This window comes from Ammospiza nelsoni, chromosome 28 (assembly GCF_027579445.1).
Source record: "Ammospiza nelsoni isolate bAmmNel1 chromosome 28, bAmmNel1.pri, whole genome shotgun sequence".
NCBI lineage: Eukaryota > Metazoa > Chordata > Aves > Passeriformes > Passerellidae > Ammospiza > Ammospiza nelsoni.
Genome location: NC_080660.1, coordinates 5,315,047 through 5,332,946, shown reverse-complemented (window position 1 = coordinate 5,332,946; position 17,900 = coordinate 5,315,047). Strand labels below are relative to the sequence as shown.

The 17,900-nt window shown below is 59.3% G+C and overlaps 1 protein-coding gene across 1 annotated transcript; it reads right to left on the bottom strand.

The window, feature by feature from the left end:
• Positions 1-5,966: 5,966 nt before the first annotated feature.
• LOC132084896 (Fc receptor-like protein 3) lies at positions 5,967-9,406 on the bottom strand (the record flags this gene model as incomplete). Its single annotated transcript, XM_059490173.1, has 9 exons — positions 5,967-6,076; positions 6,162-6,241; positions 6,729-6,810; positions 6,894-7,205; positions 7,444-7,747; positions 7,835-8,076; positions 8,310-8,540; positions 8,629-8,649; positions 9,340-9,406. Coding segments are annotated over 9 exons (1,449 nt in total), but the record flags the coding sequence as incomplete, so codon positions are not given.
• Positions 9,407-17,900: the final 8,494 nt, after the last annotated feature.

The window sequence follows — 17,900 nt, the reverse complement described above, 5'->3', positions numbered from 1 at the left end:
TTAACCCAGGAATGGGGTCCTGGGAGGGATGTCCTGAGGGAATGAGGGTTCAGAGAATGGGGATCCTGAGGAGGGGGACCGAGGAGATTGGGGTGCCTAGGAATGGGGGTCTCCATGGGTGGGAGGCCCAGGAATGGCGTTCCCAGGGACTTTGAGTCACAGGATCTAGGTCCTAGGGATGGGGGTGCCAGTTGGGCTGGGGCCTGTGGGAGTTGTGGTCCTGGGGGAATGGAATGGGGACCCATGGGATGGGATGAAGGGAAGGTGGATCCTGGGCCATGGAGACGCTGAGGAATGGCAGTCATGGGATGGGGCTCCCAGGGGAGGAGGACCCTAAAGAATTGGGGTCCCATGGTTGGGTTCTCAGTGGAATGGGGGTGCCAGAGATGAGCAGTGGCTAGGTGGGCATGGGGGTCACAGCTCCTTCACGGGGTGCCTCAGATTTGGGGGACACCCAGGGTCCAGCGCAGGCCCATGGGGTGCTTGTGGCTGGGGGTGATGTGCACCACAAGAGGCTTCCAGAAGGTTCCAGAAGATTCCAGCTCTCTGCTGTGGGTGATGCAGGTGCCCAGCTGTGCCCCCCACAATGCTTTCACTTCATCTTTTCTGCAACAGAAGGAAGAGGCCGTTTGTGCTTAGGGTCAGAGGAGCAGGGTGGTTCTGTTCTGGGGGGGCACATCCAGGAAGTTCCTTTCTTGTTGTTGTTCTGTTCTGGGGTGACATGTTCTCAGGGGAACCTGTCCCAGGGGTGACACATTCTAGCAGGGTGTGTCACTGTCCCAGGGGTGGGACATCCTGTGAACCCTTTTCCTGGGGTGGGGCTCTGCCCACCCCCACTCCTCGCTGGGACATAGTGACCTCTGGGGTGCTGCAACTTGGGATGTGGCCTGTCCCCTCCACAAACACCCTTAAGGGCCCCACCCAGTTTGGGAGCCCTCAATCCCCCTTTTAGATTTTTAGGTGCAACCCGCAGCCCTCCAAACCTTTCCATGTGTGAGAAGCCCCCACAGTGGTGACAGTGGGGGGGTGTCAGCTGGGGAGGGCACGGACCTCCTGAGACCCCCCCAGCAGCCACCCCATCCATCAGGGTCTCAGCACTGGGAGCCAGATGAAACACTCATGAGCCCACTGAATGTGTCCCACTCGGTCCACAACCCCAAGGACCATCCTCCCCTCCCCTGCTCAGCACTGGGATGCAAAACTGCAGATTTTTTCCCCCTGGAAAAGTGGCTGACTTGGCCCCAAGATTGCTGCTACAGGGCTGAGATACTGCCGAAGTCTGGAGTTATTTGTGCCTACCCCCTTGTGAGAGTCTGTCCGAATTTTCCCTCATCTGCCTCACGATCGTCATTGGGGCGACCACTGAAGAGAAGACCCCCCCTGTCTAGAATATCTGGCTCTGAAGGAGAAAAGTCACACGCCAAAGGCCCTGAGACCTGAAAGCTCAGTGTTAAGCTATTGTTTTCACAGGTGTGTTTGCTGTGTGCTAAGAAGGGGGCACCATGCCCCGTTTGCAACAATAGCAGTTCTGGAAGCTGTCCCAGCTCTCGGCCTGGCTGGACTTCTCCTGAGTTTCAGATGGTCTCTCACAGAAGACCCTCACCTGTTTTACAACCACCGTGACAGACAGACTGAGATGTAAGAAGCCTCTCCATCAAGGACTGAGACATGAAATTCCTAAAAGGCCCCTCTGCTCCTTCCAAGAACTGGGACTGAAACCCCCAACCCAGGGGGAGGAGTGTGGGGGAGGCAAGCTGACCAAAGCAAGATGTTTGCCTGCAGATTGTGACCACTGGACCACTAACACAGGTTCTTGCCTGGTGCCTAGCTTGGACTCTGTGTACCCCCCTTTCTATTCTTCCCCCCCACGGCCTTTGTTTCAGTTGCGAAATTTATTCTCCCTTCCCCCAACAAAAAAGAGTATAATTGGGGTGCAATTCAGCTGTGCCTTTGAGATCTCCCCAGCGTAACAGGCGGACCCTCAACTGGACTGGACGAAAGGACCTCATCTATGCGTTGGTAGCTATATCCCCCCTTTTTTTCTCTCTCCTGTCTCTTTCACTATCTTTTTCTCTCCCTTAATCTGTCTATCACATTGTTAATGTGGTTATTTCAATAAAACTGCATTTGTTTTGAGTATCACTGCAAACCCCCTTGTACCATATTGATTTTTGCACCCTGAGATCACTTCTATGAACCGTCAGGTCATCTGTTCACAAGGACGGATCCTGACATCCCTGCCTTTCCTGCTCCCCATAATCCCCCCCATAGGATTTCTGTCCTGGGGCTTGGGATGATTTGGATTTCTTGGGTTTTGGGAGAAATTCTGTTCCAGACTTCTCCATTCTTGCTCATCCTCTGCAGGATCTGACCCGGCAAGCGCAGTTTGGGAATGGAGAACCAGGCAGGAAAGGGATCCCAAACTCCTGCTCCTTGAAGCCAGTGGCCATCCAAGGATGGGACCCAGCCATGGCCCAGCCCCACTGCACAGGGATGGCCATTGCCCAGCCCTGCTCTGCCCAGCCCCAGGTGGCAGCCAGCACCTGAGGGTCCCCCCTGCCCCATTGGCTTTGATTCTGGCAGCTTTAGAGCTGCTGCAGAGGTGAGAATTCTGTGGGTGGAAAAAGGCCTGCGTGTTGTTTGCTCAGCCCTGCAAGAAGCACAAACCCCATGGGGAGCCCAAGCAGTGGCTCTGTGAGGGCCTTTGGTGATTTTCAGAGCAGGGCTGGCTGGAAACTCCTCCCTGTAGGGGCAGCTGTGTGGGAACAAGTCCGGAAATGCAGCAATTTAGTCCCTGTCCCAAAGGGACCGAGAGAGCCCCTGCCCTACTGCAAGTGTCACAACACTTCCTGCTCAAAAACCTGACTGGGTCCTCCTTCTGGAACAATACCTGCAACTTCTGGAACAAAACCTGCAACTTCTGGAACCTCATGGAAACAATGTTTGGGTTCTGGCTCGGCTGCCAGACAAGAGGGAAAAGTGTGGAAATACTGAGCAATGACTCTGCCCTGTGGCTGTGCTGGGGCTATGGGGAGTGAGCCTGTCTGGATTCCAGGTGTCCCCAAAGCTGCTCCATCCCTGCCCTCCTCACCTGCACAGGGCACAGGGAATAGACGGGACTGCTCCACACCTGCTGCACCCCTTCCAGGGTGTCCCTCCACTTCCCGGAGCTGTGGGGGCCTTACCCTGGCAACGTTCGGTCCCGACACATAACAACAGTGGCTTTGGACACGCTGCCACAGTCGGTTCAGACACCCCATTACCGTCCCAGCACTCGCAGCGCGATGGCAGCTGGGCCCCTTCCAGTGCTCCAGGACCACCATTGCGGTCCCTCCTTTCTGCAGACCCCACCGCAGGGTCTCTGCTCCCCCCTGTCCCGGGGTCTCCCCTCCGCCGTTTCGCTCCCTCCACGCTCGGGGCTCCCCAGTGGGGTCCCGGTCCCTCCATCCCGGCCCCTCCCACCCGCTGCCCCCCGGCCCCTCCGGCCGCGCCCCCCGACAGCCCTGGGGCCGGCACCGGCAGAGGCTGCCGAGCTCCTGCAGGATGAGACGTTCCTGGGGCAGCACCGGCTGAGCGGGGCCCGGCTCCCTCACGCCGTCCTTGCCCGCAGCACTCGCGCTCAGGCACAGCCGGGCTGCTCTTTCGGGATGTGCCGACAGCTCCTGGAGTGCTGCCCTTTGTCTGGAACGAGCCCAGGAGCACCCGAATCACCCCAGGACCTCCTGTGAGGCTGTGCCCGAGCCCTGAGGGGTTTGGGAGCCCGATGGGTGTCACTGCTCTGTCCCAAATTCTGAGTGGAGCAGGAATGACAAGCGGTGCCCCAACATGGTCCAGCCCCGTGGCCCACTCCTAAACACCCTGCAGAATTCCCGGCACTCCTGCTCCACCTGAATGTCCAGGTGCTGTTCCCATGGGCCCCCTGCTCCAGCCGCTCGCGCCTCAGCTGCTGCTCCAGTTTGGCCTTCCTGGCCGGCCAGTAGGAAGCAGCGGCGACATGGCACAGGCACAGAATAATCTCCAGCACCAGCAAAAACCTTCCGGGCAGCCAAAAAAGCTTCTTGTGGGCAGAGCTGGCAGCCTCTGACCCCCAAATTGTGTCCAGTGCTGCCTTGTGTAGTCCAAAATCCCCAGGAGAGGCAGCAGAGCCTTGTGTTTGTGAACAGGGATGCTTTAGGTGCACGGCTGAACTTTAGCAACCCCGGCCCTAATTACAACGCCTCCTTAAGGTTCTGCAGCTCGCAGAGCAGCACAGGGACATTGGCCCAAACAGCCCCAAACAGCTCCAGTTTTTCCCCATTTTTCCCTCCCAAGGCACTGCTCCCAGTCAGGGCTGTCCCTGTGCTCCAGCTGCTGCTGCAGAGCCCTCAGGGCTGTGGTTCTGCTTTCCTCCTCCTCCCCCTGAGGCTTGTGTCCTGACCAGGGGTGTCCAAGGGAGAGCAGGAATTCCAAACGTGCTCTGGAGCCCCTGGAGGAGCCCTGGCAGAGTCAGCACAGAGCACCAGTTTTCCTCAACACGCTTGGGCAATTTAACAATCCCAGATCTGCTGTGCCAGAGCTGAAGGAGGAAAAGGGAATGAAAAGCTGAGGGTTTGCTGGAATTGTGGTGTAAAGCCATCAGAGGTGCTGCTGTGGACCTGAGACCTGTCTGGATTAAGCCACTGCCTTCCTTCCATTCGGAATCATGGAGAGCAGTCGCGGGTGTGGCGCAGGGCGTGTGCCCGGCCCCGGGACACTGCTACGCTGCCAGTGGGCACTGGGATCCAACCTGCTGCCTTGACGGCTTCTGCCCGCTGCCGGTGGTGGTGCCGGGACCGATTGGTGCCCGTGAGTTTGCAAAAGGAGCGATTTCCCCTCCTCCCTCCCGGCCGAGGCCGCCATGGCCCCTGAGGGGATGGAGCTGGACCGGGGCGCCCCCTGCTGGCCGGGAGTGCTCCCTGCAGCGCCCCCTGCTGGCCGCGGTTATAACTGCCACAAAAACCAACAGCCTAGCAGGAGAGAAAGTTCTGGGTTTGTGTTCTTTGTTCTGTTCTGCTTTCTAAGTTTCCTAGTAAAGAGCTGTTATTCCTTTTCCTACACTTTTGTCTGGAAACATCTTTATTTTTGAAATTAAAAAACAATTTAGACATAGGTCTTCTTTTCTTCCAGCAACGTTCCCACTTTCTTTGACAGATATTTCTCATTTAAATGAGTTGCCAACTCCTGGGTTCCAGTGTGGATGGGACAGACACCCCAAGAGGAGACAAGGTCAGGGACTTGGCCAGCTCATGCTCTTTCTTTTAAGCCAGTTGGCCCAACAAGGGCCCTCTCCCCAGGTGGCACTTCTGGTCACACGGCCACTCAGGAGCTGGCTTTGGCAGAACGTCAGGCTGACAGACTGCTGGACAGCTGGGGCCCTACCTCACCAAAAGTAAGGCCTGACCCACCCCTGCCACACGCAGCTGTTCCAAAATGTCTCCAGACATCAAACTTGTCCTGTCTCTGACATCCCACCCTGTGCCATGGCCTGAACATGACTGCCCTGGAAAAGGGGAAGGCTCTGGAACCCTTAAAGGGCCTTTGTGACATCATTGTGCGGGGAACACGGCTGAGGAGGGGTTTGGGACCGGGGAAAAGAGAATCCAGAGCCTCCTGAAGGCTGCTTTGGCCATCAGAGCAAGGAAGGTCCAGGGCCCTGCCAGGTTCCTCTGGTGGAGGAAACGTGCTGAGGGAAATGTCTAGGGTTTGTTCCTTTTTGGTGGCTTTCCATGGAAATTGTTCCTTCTGTGACAATTCAGATTCTGAATCTTGTTGCTGTTGCTGTTGCTTTTATTCTCTCTTGTTGCTGTTTCAGGAAATTGTTCTTCTCTCAGCCCTTTGGGATCTTCATGCCATTACAGGGAGGGAGAGGGGCAGTTTTTAGTGGCAGCACACACATGAGTGGGTGCCCATGGGTGGGGATCCCCAGTGCCCCCAGTTCCCCCCCAGTGTCACAGCACATTCCCGTAGATGTCATCGGGTTCCCATGGTTGCCCCTGGGGTCCCCGCAGCTCCGCGTAGGTCACCTGGGGATCCTGGAGGGTGGTGGCATGGGGGGACGCTGCAAGAGACACGGGCTGTGGGATCTGGGTGGGGTGACACTCGTGGGTGACGTGTCCCTCTGTGTGTGTCCCCCCTGTACTCACCCCCTGCCCTCTTGGTGACCACGACGTGGGTGTACAGCACCTCCCCCTCCTCTGGGGTTGCCGGTGGATCCGGGGGGGCCCTGAGGGAATAAAGGGGATGTGGGGGAGGGGATGGGAGGTTTTGGGAGTTGGGCTGAAAAGGGAGAGTTTGGCTTGAGCCTCCCACTCACCTTTCCTGCTGCTTCCTGGCGGCTGCAGAGGAAAGAGGGGAGGAATGGCTGTAGGGTCCCAGGGCCCTGAACCCTCACAGAATTCTTGAAACCCCTCGGGACCCCCAAGAACTCATGAAGCCCTGAAGCCCCCCAGAACTCATGAACCTCCCGAGTGCCTCTTACAAACTCAGCCTCAGGAACCCAAAGCCCAGCAGGGACAGAGACCACCAAAAACTCAGAAGGCCCCTGAAAGAACCCACAACATCCCTGCAGGACAATCCAGCACGTCTCCAAACCCTTCAGGACACCCAGACAAGGACACAGTTCTGGGGCTGTGGGTACTGCCCTATTGCTACCCAACTCTAGGAACCTCTACAGCTCCCTGGGACCCCTGTACCCCCATTGTCACTCACACAAACGGTGCCCCTGGTGCCAGGCCACAATGACACCCACGAGCAGGAGCAGGAACAGAAGGGCCCCACCGACCCCTGCGGCCACTGCAAGAAACAGAGGGGGACACATCAGGGTCACCCATCACCCCAGGGGGCCTGCACTCCTTGGTGACCCTGTGTGAACCCACCTGTGTCCCTGTGTGTTCCTTTGTCCCACGGTGTCACCTCCAGGGCCAGCTCTGGGCTGAGTGCCCAGAACACGCGGTGCCCATCCTGTCCCAGCTGGTTGGTGGCCATGCACTGGTAGGTGCCCGAATGTCCCACATCGATGTCCCTGAGTTCCAGGAGGGGACCCCGGGCCACCTCCTGTCCGTTGTGCAGCCAGGTGAAGGTGACAGGGGCTGAGCCCACCTGCACTGAACAGCGCAGGGTCACGGTGTCACCTGCACGCACCTGGTGTGTCAGGGGACCGGGTGTGATGGTGGCATTGGCCACAGGCACTGCGAGGGCAGAGACTGGGATGAAGCCATAGGGAGGGGCTGGCAGCCGGTGTGGGGGTATAGAGACAGGGGTGTGGGTGTGGTGAGGGATTTTGGGGATGGGATCACAAGACGGAGGGGCAAAGGGACAAGGGGAGTGATGGAAGTACCCAAGAAAGGTGTCAGTGGGACATGGAGATGCTCAACCAGGGGACCCAAGCAGGCTGTGGGTGCTCCCCGTGCCCATCCCTGCACTCACTGCACACTGTGACGTGGACCCAGCCACTGCTCTTCCACACGGCCCTACCCTCAGAGTGCACCTGGCAGCTGTAATTCCCTGAGTGGGAGACCCCCACGGTGGGCACCAGCAGCTGCAGGGACCCCTGCGGACCCCCCACCACCTGCCCATCCCGGTAGAACACGTGCAGGAGGGGGGCTCGGGGCTGCAGGGGGCTGGGGGTGCTGAGGCAGCGGAGATTCAGGGGGGACCCCACGGTGGGCTCGGGGGGACCCTCCAGCACCGGCACTGAGAAGAGCTCAGGGAAGGAGAGGAGAGGTGAGGACTGTGACTCTGAGTGCACTGGGAAGGGGTTTTGGGATGTGAGGAGATTGGAGTTCCAGATGTGAGGGTGCTCACCATGCACTGTCACTGTCACTGCTGCTGACTGAGACATAAAGGACCTCACCAAGCCCTTGCAGCTGTAGCTGCCGCTGTGGTTCAGCTGCAGGGGGGACAGGGATAGTTCAGTCACATTGACGGGCCCCCTCAGATCCTTCTCATCCTGGTAAAATCGCACCTCGGTGACCGTGTTGTTAAACCAGCCCCGGCAGCGCAGTGTCAAGGTGTCCCCCTCCAGCAGTGGCTGTGCTGGCACCTGCAGCACCAGATCATCTGTGGGACAGGAGGGTCCCATCTCACTGAGAGGCTCAAGACTGCTCCGAGGTGGGTGCCCCTGGCACCAGGGACATCTGGGTGCACTGGGATGAACTGGGATGCACTGGGATGTCCAGGTGTCCTGGGGACAGGCTCTTTTCCTCAGAATCATGGGGTGTGAGGCCACCCACTGAGTGGAGCCGACCCAGACTTGTCAGGGGCCACGTGAATTATTAAAGATACCCCCTCACCATCTGAGACTGTCACGGGGGGGCTGCGGCCCGTGCCAGGTCTGTCACACGTGTAGGTGCCGCTCTCGGTGACACTGAAGTGGTCATGTCCCTCCTGCCACCAGTGCTGCCCATCCTTGTACCAGGCGGTGTCACCAGCAGTCCCCGAGCCCTGGCAGGTCAGTGTCACCCGGTCCCACAGCACCGCCGGCCTCCAGGGGGGCTCCACCAAGAGCTGGGTGGTCTGGGCACCTGTGGGTGACAGGGGACACCAGCCTGCCAGGGCCAGTGTGGGGCTGGGGACAGCGGGGTGGGGTCATGGCATCCCCCGAGGACTCACCAGCAAGGCCGAGGGTCTGGGCTGGAAGGGAGAAGGAACAGGGTTCAGTGGGGGTGGCACTGCAGGGACAGCAGCACAGGAGCAAGGGGTGTGGTGGTTGTCAACAAACTGTCTCCATATGGACAGCAGTTCTTTTGAGAAAGTGTGTCTGGGTGGTCCCGAAAAGATTGGGAGAGGCACAGAGACAGATCTGTCACAGCCACCTGTGCACCACATCTATGTGGCACAGACACCTTGGGAACAGGGACAACAAGGTCACCCTGGAATGAGGGAGAACTTGCGGACTCTGTGGACACCCTGGGCATGAGGACACCATGGACACAGCCCATGCTGGCCCAGGTCACCCCCACCAGCTCATGATCCCATCCCCATGATCCCATCCCCATGGCCATATTCTCACCATTCTTGTCCCCTTCTGTCCGTGTAACCCAATTGCCTTGTCCCTATGCCCAGAGCTCCCTGAGCCCAAAGGTGCCAGTCCCTACATTCCTGTCCCCACATCCCCATCCCCAAATTCCTGACCCCTCTTCCTGTCCTCAAAGCCACCCTACATCCCCAGTCCCACCCAGGTCCACTGTGGGTAACATGGACTGGCACTGCTGGCATTGGGCACCCAAGGGAACCCCACAGCCCCCCTGTGCCCCCTCCCCTCCCTATCCCCAGGGTGTCAGGCCTGTGCCCGGGGCACTCACCCCACAGGAGCAGCGCCACCTTCCCGGCCATCCCGGTGTCCCCAACCATGTGCACTGGCTGTCACTCGCTGCTGTGGCCACCGCTCCCCTGGCTGGCGGCTCTTTGGATGAAGGGGAAGGAAGCGAGGTCACATCCGTCCCCACGTGTAGGTGGCCTTAGGTGGGGGCAGGGTGGCCACAATCTGGGCACAGGAAGGAGATGAGAGTAGGTGGGACAAAGTGGGACATGGGGTTCACAGGAAGGGAGGGCTCGGTGGGTTTGGGGAGCCAGGGATGCGTATGCAGGGGAATGGGGTTCCTGAGGAGGTGGAGTCATGGGTCTGGGGGTGCCAAGGGTGGGGGGGACTCAGGGTTGGGAGTCCAAGGAGAGCGTCAGCTCCAGGGATTTGGGGTCATGGTCTGGGGATGCTCGGGGAATGAGGGGTTCTCATGGGAATGGGGGTTCTGGGAGAATCAAGGTCCTGGTGGAAGGGGGATTTCAGGGGATAGAATTAACAGGAGAGGGTTCCTTGAGAATGGGGTGCTAGGCAATGGAGATCCTAGGGAATGGCAGTACTGAGATGGGGGTCTCAGGGATGAGGGGACATTAGGAATGGGGGCCCCATGGTTGGGTTCCCTGGGGAATGGGCGTCCCAGGGATGGGCAGTGGCTGGATGGGCACAGGGGTCTCAGCTCCCTCCCGGGGTGCCTCAGATTTTGGGGTGACCCAGGGCCCAGAGCTGCCCCCCCTTGGGGTGCTCATTTCCTTAGCAGGCATCACATGAGGGTCCTGCGTAGCTCTGCTTCTGTGCCCTCTCCTGCTCTGGATTTTCGTCTTTTTATTTCTCTTTATTCCTTATTTTCCTCGCTTTTTTGCCAGGTGCCCTCACCTCCAGTTTCTGGCTCAGCAATCCCGGGGAGCACCTGAGCTGGGACTGGATTGGGGAGACTGAGGGAAGAGGAAAAATGGGGAGCAGAAGGTGCAGGGAAGGGTGAGGAGGCTGTGGGGGATGGAGATGTTGGGCTTCGCCCCTTCAACAATTTCACTCAAAGGGAGCCGAATCGTTGCTGTCTTTGCAGTAGTTCTTGGGCTCTCTCAGTCTCTGGGGACAGAAAAAAAAGGATCAATTGCTGCATTTCTGGACTGGTTCCCTCTCAGCTGCCCCTGCAGGGGCAGTTTCCAGCCAGCCCTGCTCTGAAAACCAAAGGCCCTCACAGAGCCACTGCTTGGGCTCCCTTTGTGGTTTGTGCTTCTTGCAGGGCTGAGCACAAACCACAGCCAGGCCTTTTTCCACCCACTGAAATCTCACCTCTGCAGCAGCTCAAAAGCTGCCAGAATCAAAGCCAAGGGGCAGGGGGGGACCCTCAGGTGCTGGCTGCCCCCTGGGGCTGGGCAGAGCAGGGCTGGGCAATGGCCATCCCTGTGCAGTGGGGCTGGGCCATGGCTGGGCCCCAGCCTTGCATTGACAGGGGTCCCCAGGATGTGCCACCCCTGAGACAGGCACCCGGCCAGGAATGTGCAGGGACATTTCCAGAACTGTCACCCCCAGGGACAGGCTCCCCCATGCCAGGATGTGTCACCCCCTGGGATGGGATACCCCTACAACAGGAGCCCCTGGATGTGCCACTCCAGGACTGAACCCCCCCCCCCCCCCTTTGTAACCTTTGCCACTCAGCACAAACAACCTCTTCCTTCTTGTCCAGGAAAAAGAAAGTGAAATTGTTGAGTTGGCGAAGCTGAACACCTCCATCTCCCACAGCCTCCCCACCATTCCCTGCACCCCCCAATCCCCATTTTCCTCCTCCCCTGGGTGCCCCCAACCCCTTCCCTGCTCAAGTGCTCCCCAGGATTGCTGAGCCAGGAACTGGTATTGGGGCTACATGGCACAAAATTGAAGAAAATAAGGAAAAAAGAGAAATAAAGAGAGGAAAAAGTCCAGGGCAGGGGAGGGCACAGAAGCAGAGCTACCCAGGACCTCCATGTGATGCCTACCCAGGAAATGAGCAACCCAGGCGGGTAGTGCTGGGCCCTGGGTCACCCCAAAATCTGAGGCATCCAGGGAAGGAGCTGTGACCCCTGGGCCCCCCAGCCGCTGCCCATCCCTGGCTTTTCCATTCCCATGGGACTCCAACCATGGGACCCTATTTCCTTCTGTCCCCCCTTCCCTGGGACTCCCTACCTTTCACTGCAATTTCTCAGAACATTCATTCCCAAGGTATCCCATCCCGGTAATTCCAGAGCTGTGGACCCCCCACTCCCTTGGGGACCTCGATTTCCCCAGGGCCCCATTCTCACAGGGCCCCCCCTCACCCAAAGCACCCCCATCCTTTGCCACCACACCATGATCAGAAATCCCTGGAGGCCAAGTTGTTCATGGACCTTCATCCCCAGATCTGAGTCTACCTAACCCTTGACACCCCCATTCCCATGGAACCCCATCCCTGGGCACCCCATTTCCCTGGACACCCATCCCTGGCTCCCTACACCACCTCAGACTCCAAATTCTGGCAACACCATGTCCCCACCATGTCCCACAATCCCCCCCATGTCCCACAAGGTCCCCACCCTGCCCACAGCCTGTCCCCACCCTGTCCCCACCAGGTGCCACCTACACATGGGGACAGACGGGACCTCGCTTCCTTCCCCTTCATCCGAAGAGCCGCCAGCCAGGGGAGCGGTGGCCACAGCAGCGAGTGACAGCCAGTGCACATGGCTGGGGACACCGGGATTGCCGGGAAGGTGGCACTCCTCCCCTGGGGTGAGTGCCCCAGGAACAGGACTGTCACCCCGGGGTGAGCCCTGGTGAGGCAGAGAGTGGTGGGGAGGGAGCACAGGGCGGCTGTTGGGTCCCCTGAAGTCCCCAGTGCCAGGAGAGTCAATGCATGAGGTGACCAGGGTCGTGGGGAGGCTGTGGGGACAGGAGAGAGGGTTAAGGAACATGGGGACAATAAAGGGGGGACAGGGATTTGGGGAGGCATCATGGGACTGGTGAAGGTGTGGGGACATGGACAGGGTGCCAGGGGGGCGAGGACAGGAACTGGGGGAAAAGCACCATGCAGATGGGCCCTGGGTACAGAGACCGTGGGACTGGTGGGGGTTACCTCTGCTGGCACGGGATGGTCCTGGCATCGCCATTCCCACGCTGTCCATGGTGTCCCTGTGTCCTGCCTCAGCCTGAGGTTGCCTTGGAGCCCCAGTTCCTGAGAGGTCCGTGCCACTCTGGTAGCCCCACAGGAGAAATCTGGGGATGATGCCAAAACCCGAGCTCTGGATGCCGCTGTACCTATAGAGCCACCCCCACTGAGCCCTGTCCCTTCTCCCTTCCAGCCCAGACCCTCAGCTTCGCTAGTGAGTCCTCAGGGGATGCCCTGGCCCCACCCCACTGTCCCCAGTCCCACGCTGGCCCTGGCAGGCTGGTGTCCTCTGTCACCTGCAGGCACTCAGACCACCTGGGTCGTCGTGGAGCCCCCCTGGATGCCGGCGGTGCTGTGGGACCGGGTGACACTGACCTGCCAGAGCTCGAGGACCGCCAGTGCCACCACCTGGTACAAGGATGGGCAGCGCTGGTGGCAGCAGGGATGTGACCTCTTCACTGTCACTGAGAATGGCACCTACACGTGTGACAGAACTGGCAGTGGGCTCAGCCTCCCCGTGAGAGTCTTAGATGGTAAGGGAGGTTGAGTGTCCCCAGTCTGGCACCTGCGGGAACCCCAAGGGCTCTGGGTGGGCTCTGCTCCATGGGTCACCTCCTGTGTGACAAGAGCACATCCCCTGCATATGGGGACATCCCAAAGCATGCCAGTGTGGAGGGGCCCCTGTATTGGAATTGGGGACCCTTAGTGTGCTGGCGGTGACCCACTAGGGGGGTCGCTATTGGGTGGTGCCTTCAGGACCCTCCAAGCCCTCCTGATGTGACAGGACCCACTTGTTCCCCAGATTGGCTGGTGCTGCAAGTGCCAGCACAGCCACTGCGGGAGGGGGACAGGGTGACACTGCGCTGCTGGGACGGGTGGAACAACCTGGTCACCTGGGTGTCCTTCTACTGTGAGATGAAGCAGCTGGTGGAGCTCTGAAACGGGACAGAGCTGACCCTGTTCCCTCTGCAGCTGCACCACAGTGGGCGCTGCCGCTGCAGACGCTGACTGAAAGACAGGGAGTGGGTGGTGTCTGCGCTGGTGACAGTGACAGTGCATGGTGAGAACCCCACAGCTTCCGCCCCAACACCCCCACAGCCCCTCCCCAGGGACTTGGGGTCACTGTCCCCACTGCCTTCAATCTCCTGCCCTGAGCTCCTCCCTGTGCAGGTGCTGGAGGGTCCCCCTGAGCCTGCACGTGTTCCACCAGGACAGGCAGGTGGTGAGGGGCCCACAGGGGTCCCTGCAGCTACTGGTGCCCCCCGTGGGGGTCTCCCACTCAGGGAATTACAGCTGCCAGGTGTGCTCTGAGGGTGGGGCCGTGCAGAAGAGCAGCGCCAACCTCTGCGTCACGGTGCACAGTGAGTGCGGGCATGGGCACAGGGAGCCCCCACATCCCCCTCGTGTCCCTTGCCTGGGCACCTCCATGTCCCCAAGACACCTTTCTTGGGTCCTTCCACCCCTCCCCTTGTCTCCTCACACATCCATGGCCTAACTCTGTCCCCAATATCCCCCATCATACTCATCCCCTCCCATCCCTATCCCGTCACAGAGGCTGCCAGCCCCTCCCTGTGGCCTCAGCCCTGTCTCTGTCCCTGCCAATGCCACCATCACCCCTGGTCCCCTGTCACACCAGGTGTGTGCAGGTGACACCGTGACCCTGCGCTGCTCAGTGCAGATGGGCTCAGCCCCTGTCACCTTCACCTGGCTGCACAACGGACAGGAAGTGTCCCGGGGTCCCCTGCTGGAGCTCAGGGACATCGATGTGGGACATTCAGGCACCTACCTGTGCATGGCCACCAACCAGCTGGGACAGGACGGGCACAGCGTGTTCTGGGCACTCAGCCCAGAGCTGGCCCTGGAGGTGACACCGGACTCACCTGGGTCACAGGTGGGGTCCCACAGGGTCACCAAGGAGTGCAGGCCCCCTGGGGTGATGGGTGACCCTGATGTGTCCCTCTCTGTTTCTTGCAGTGGCCACAGGGGTTGGTGGGGCCCTTCTATTCCTGCTCCTGTTCATGGCTGTCATTGTGGCCTGGCAGTGGTGGCACAGTGTGGGTGGGTGACAATGGGGGATGGGGGTCCCAGGGAGCTTTAGAGGACCTCAGAGTTGGGGAGCAATAGGGCAGCACCCACAGCCCCAGAATTGCGACCTTGCCTGGGGGTCCTGTAGGGTTTGGGAAAATGCTGGAGTGTCCTGCAGGGATGTTGTGGTTTCTTTCAGGGGCCCTGGGAGCTTTTGGAGGGTCTCTGTTCCTGCTGGGCCTTGGGTTTTTGAGGCTAAGTCGACCTGGAGCACTGGGGAGGTTCATGAGTTCTGAGGGGCTTCAGGGATGCTTGGGGATCCTGAGAGAAAATGAGGGTCCCAGGGGGGTACAGGGTTCCTGAGAGGGATAAGGGCCCTGGGACCTCACAGTCACCCCTCCCCTCTTTTTTTTGCAGCTGCCAGGAAGCAACAAGAAAGGTGAGTGAAGATCTCCAGCCATGAGTCCCCTATTACCCCACTCCACAACTCTCCAGCCCCTTCCACACATTGTGTTTATCCCCACAGAGCTCCCCCAGATCCAACGCCCCCCTCCCCCCCCCCAGAAGAGGGGAAGGTTCCGTACACCCACATTGTGAGCAGCAAACAGGCACAGTGTGAGTACAGTGATGAGGGGGCCAGTGACACGTCACCCACTTGTGTCAACCCCCACCTTGGTTCCTAAAACTGCTGTCTTTTACAGGGTCCCCCAATGTCACTGTCCCCCAGGATCCCCAGGAGACCTACGTGGAGCTGTGGGGATCCCAGGGACAACCATGGGAACCCGGTGAGATCTACAGGAATGTGCTGTGACACTGGGGGGAACTGGGGGGCACTGGGGGTCCCCCATGCATGGGCACCCACTTGTGTGTGTGCTGCCACTAAAACTGCCCCTCTCCCTCCCTGTGGAGGCACAAAGATCCCAAAGGGCTGAGAGAAGAACAATTTCCTGAAACAACAACAAGAGAGAATAAAACCAACAGCAACAGCAACAAGATTCAGGGTCCCAAGGGTAGGAAGGAGGAAACCTTCTGGGGAGAGTTTCCAGGGTTTGTTTGTCGAGGACAGGGCCTTGGACCATCCTTGCTCTGATGGCCAAAGTGGCCTTCAGGAGGCTCTGGATTCTCGTGTCCCTGTCCCAAACCCCTCCTCCGCTGTGTTCCCCACACGAGGATGTCACAAAGGCCCTGTGGGGATTCCAGAGCCTTCCCCTTTTCCAGGGCAGTCAGGGTCAGGCCATGGCATGGGGTGGGGGTGTCAGCAACAAGAAAAGTTTGATATCTGGAGACATTTTGAAACAGCTGTGTGTGGCAGGGGTGGGTCAGGCCTTGCTTTTGCTGAGACAGGACCCCGTCTGTCCATCAGTCTCTCAGCCATTGTACACTGGGGACAGACAGTGTGATGCTCTTCTAAAGCCAGCTCCTGAGTGGCTGGGTAACCAGAAATGCCAGCTGGGGAGAGCGCTTTTGGTGACCCAACTGGCTTAAAAGGCAGAGCATGAAGTGGGCAAGTCCCTGACCATGTGTCCTCTGGGAGTATCTGTCCTATCCATGCTGAAACCCAGGAGTTCTTAAGCATCTTGGTCTACGGGAGAAATATCTGCCAAGGAAAGTGGACACCTTTCTGGAATAAGAAGACCAATCTCTAAAAGCATTTTTATTTCAAAAATGATGTGGCATCCATGCAAAAGTGTAGGAAAAGGAATAAACATTCTTTATGAGGAAATTTATAAAAAAGAACAGAACAAACAATACAAAAGCAGAACATTGACTTCTTCACAGTGCTCTTTGTTCATCATTGGTGCAGTTAAAACTGTGGCCAGCAGGGGGCGCTGCAGGGAGCACTCCCGGCCAGCAGGGGGCGCCCCGGTCCAGCTCCATCCCCTCAGGGGCCATGGCGGCTTCGGACGGGAGGCAGGAGGGGAAATCGCTCCTTTTCCAAACTCACGGGCACCAATCGGTCACAGCACCACCACCGGCAGCGGGCAGAAGCCACCAAGGCAGCAGGTTGGATCCCAGTGCCCACTGGCAGCGTAGCAGTGTCCCGTGGCAAGACACGTGCCCTGCACAACACCATGACCGCTCTCCATGATCCAGAAGGGAACGAAGGCAGCGCCTATCCCCAGGCAGGTCTCAAGTCCACAGCAGCACCTCTGGTGGCTTTATGTCAGAATTCCTGCAAACCCTCAGCCTTTCACTCCCTTTTCCTCTTTCAGCCTGGGCACAGCAGCTCTGGGAATGTTGAATTCCTCTGGGATGTTGAGGAGCTCAGGGGACTGCAGAGCATGTTTGGAGTTCCTGCTCTTCCTGTCCACTCCTGGTCCCAAGATGGAAGCCACAGGGGAACGAGGAGGAGGAAGAAGAGAGAAGAGCCAGAGCCTCGAGGGCTCTGCAGCAGTAGCTGGAGCACAGGGACAGCCTGGGATGGGAGCAGTGCCTTGGGACAGCAAAATGGGGCACAACTGGAGCTGATTGGGTCAATGCCCCTGTTCTGCTCTGGGTGCTGCAGACCCTTAAGGAGGTGTTGTAATTAAGGCTGGGGTCCTAGAGTTCAGCCGTGCTCCTAAAGCAACTCTGTTCACAAACACACAGCTCCTGGGGGATTTTGGGCTCTCCTGGGGATTTTGGGCTACACAAGGCAGCACTGGATACAATTAGGGGGTCAGATGCTGCCAGCTCTGCCCACAAGGAGCTTTTAGGCGGCCCGAAGGTTTTTGCTGGTGCTGGGGATGATTCAGTGCCTGTGCCATGTGGCCGCTGCTTCCCACTGGTCGGCCAGGAATGCCAAGCTGGAGCAGCAGCTGAGGCGGGAGTGGCTGGAGCAGCAGGCCCATGGGAACAGCACCTGGACATTCAGGTAGGGCCCGAGGTGCAGGGAATTCCGCAGGGCCCATGTTGGGGCACCACTTGCCATTCCTGCTCCCCAGACATTTTGGGACAGAGCAGTGACACCCATTGGCTCCCAAACCCCTCAGGGCTCGGGAACAGCCTCACAGGAGGTCCTGGGGCGATTCAGGTGCTCCTGGGCTCGTTCCCAACAGCGGACAGCACTCCAGGAGCGGTCTGCACATCCCAAAGGAGCAGCCTGGGGCTGCTGGAGCCCGAGTGCTGCGGGCAAGGACGGCGTGAGGGAGCCGGGCCCCGCTCAGCCGGCGCTGCCCCAGGAACGTCTCATCCTGCAGGAGCTCGGCAGCCTCTGCCGGTGCCGGCCCCGGGGCTGTCGGGGGGTGCGGCCGGAGGGGCCGGGGGGCAGTGGGTGGGAGGGGCCGGGATGGAGGGACCGGGACCCCACTGGGGAGCCCCGAGCATGGAGGGAGCGAAACGGCGGAGGGGAGACCCCGGGACAGGGGGGAGCAGAGACCCTGCGGGGGGGTCTGCGGAAAGGGGGGACAGCAATGGTGGTCCTGGAGCACCAAGAAGGGGCCCAGCTGCCATCGCGCTGCG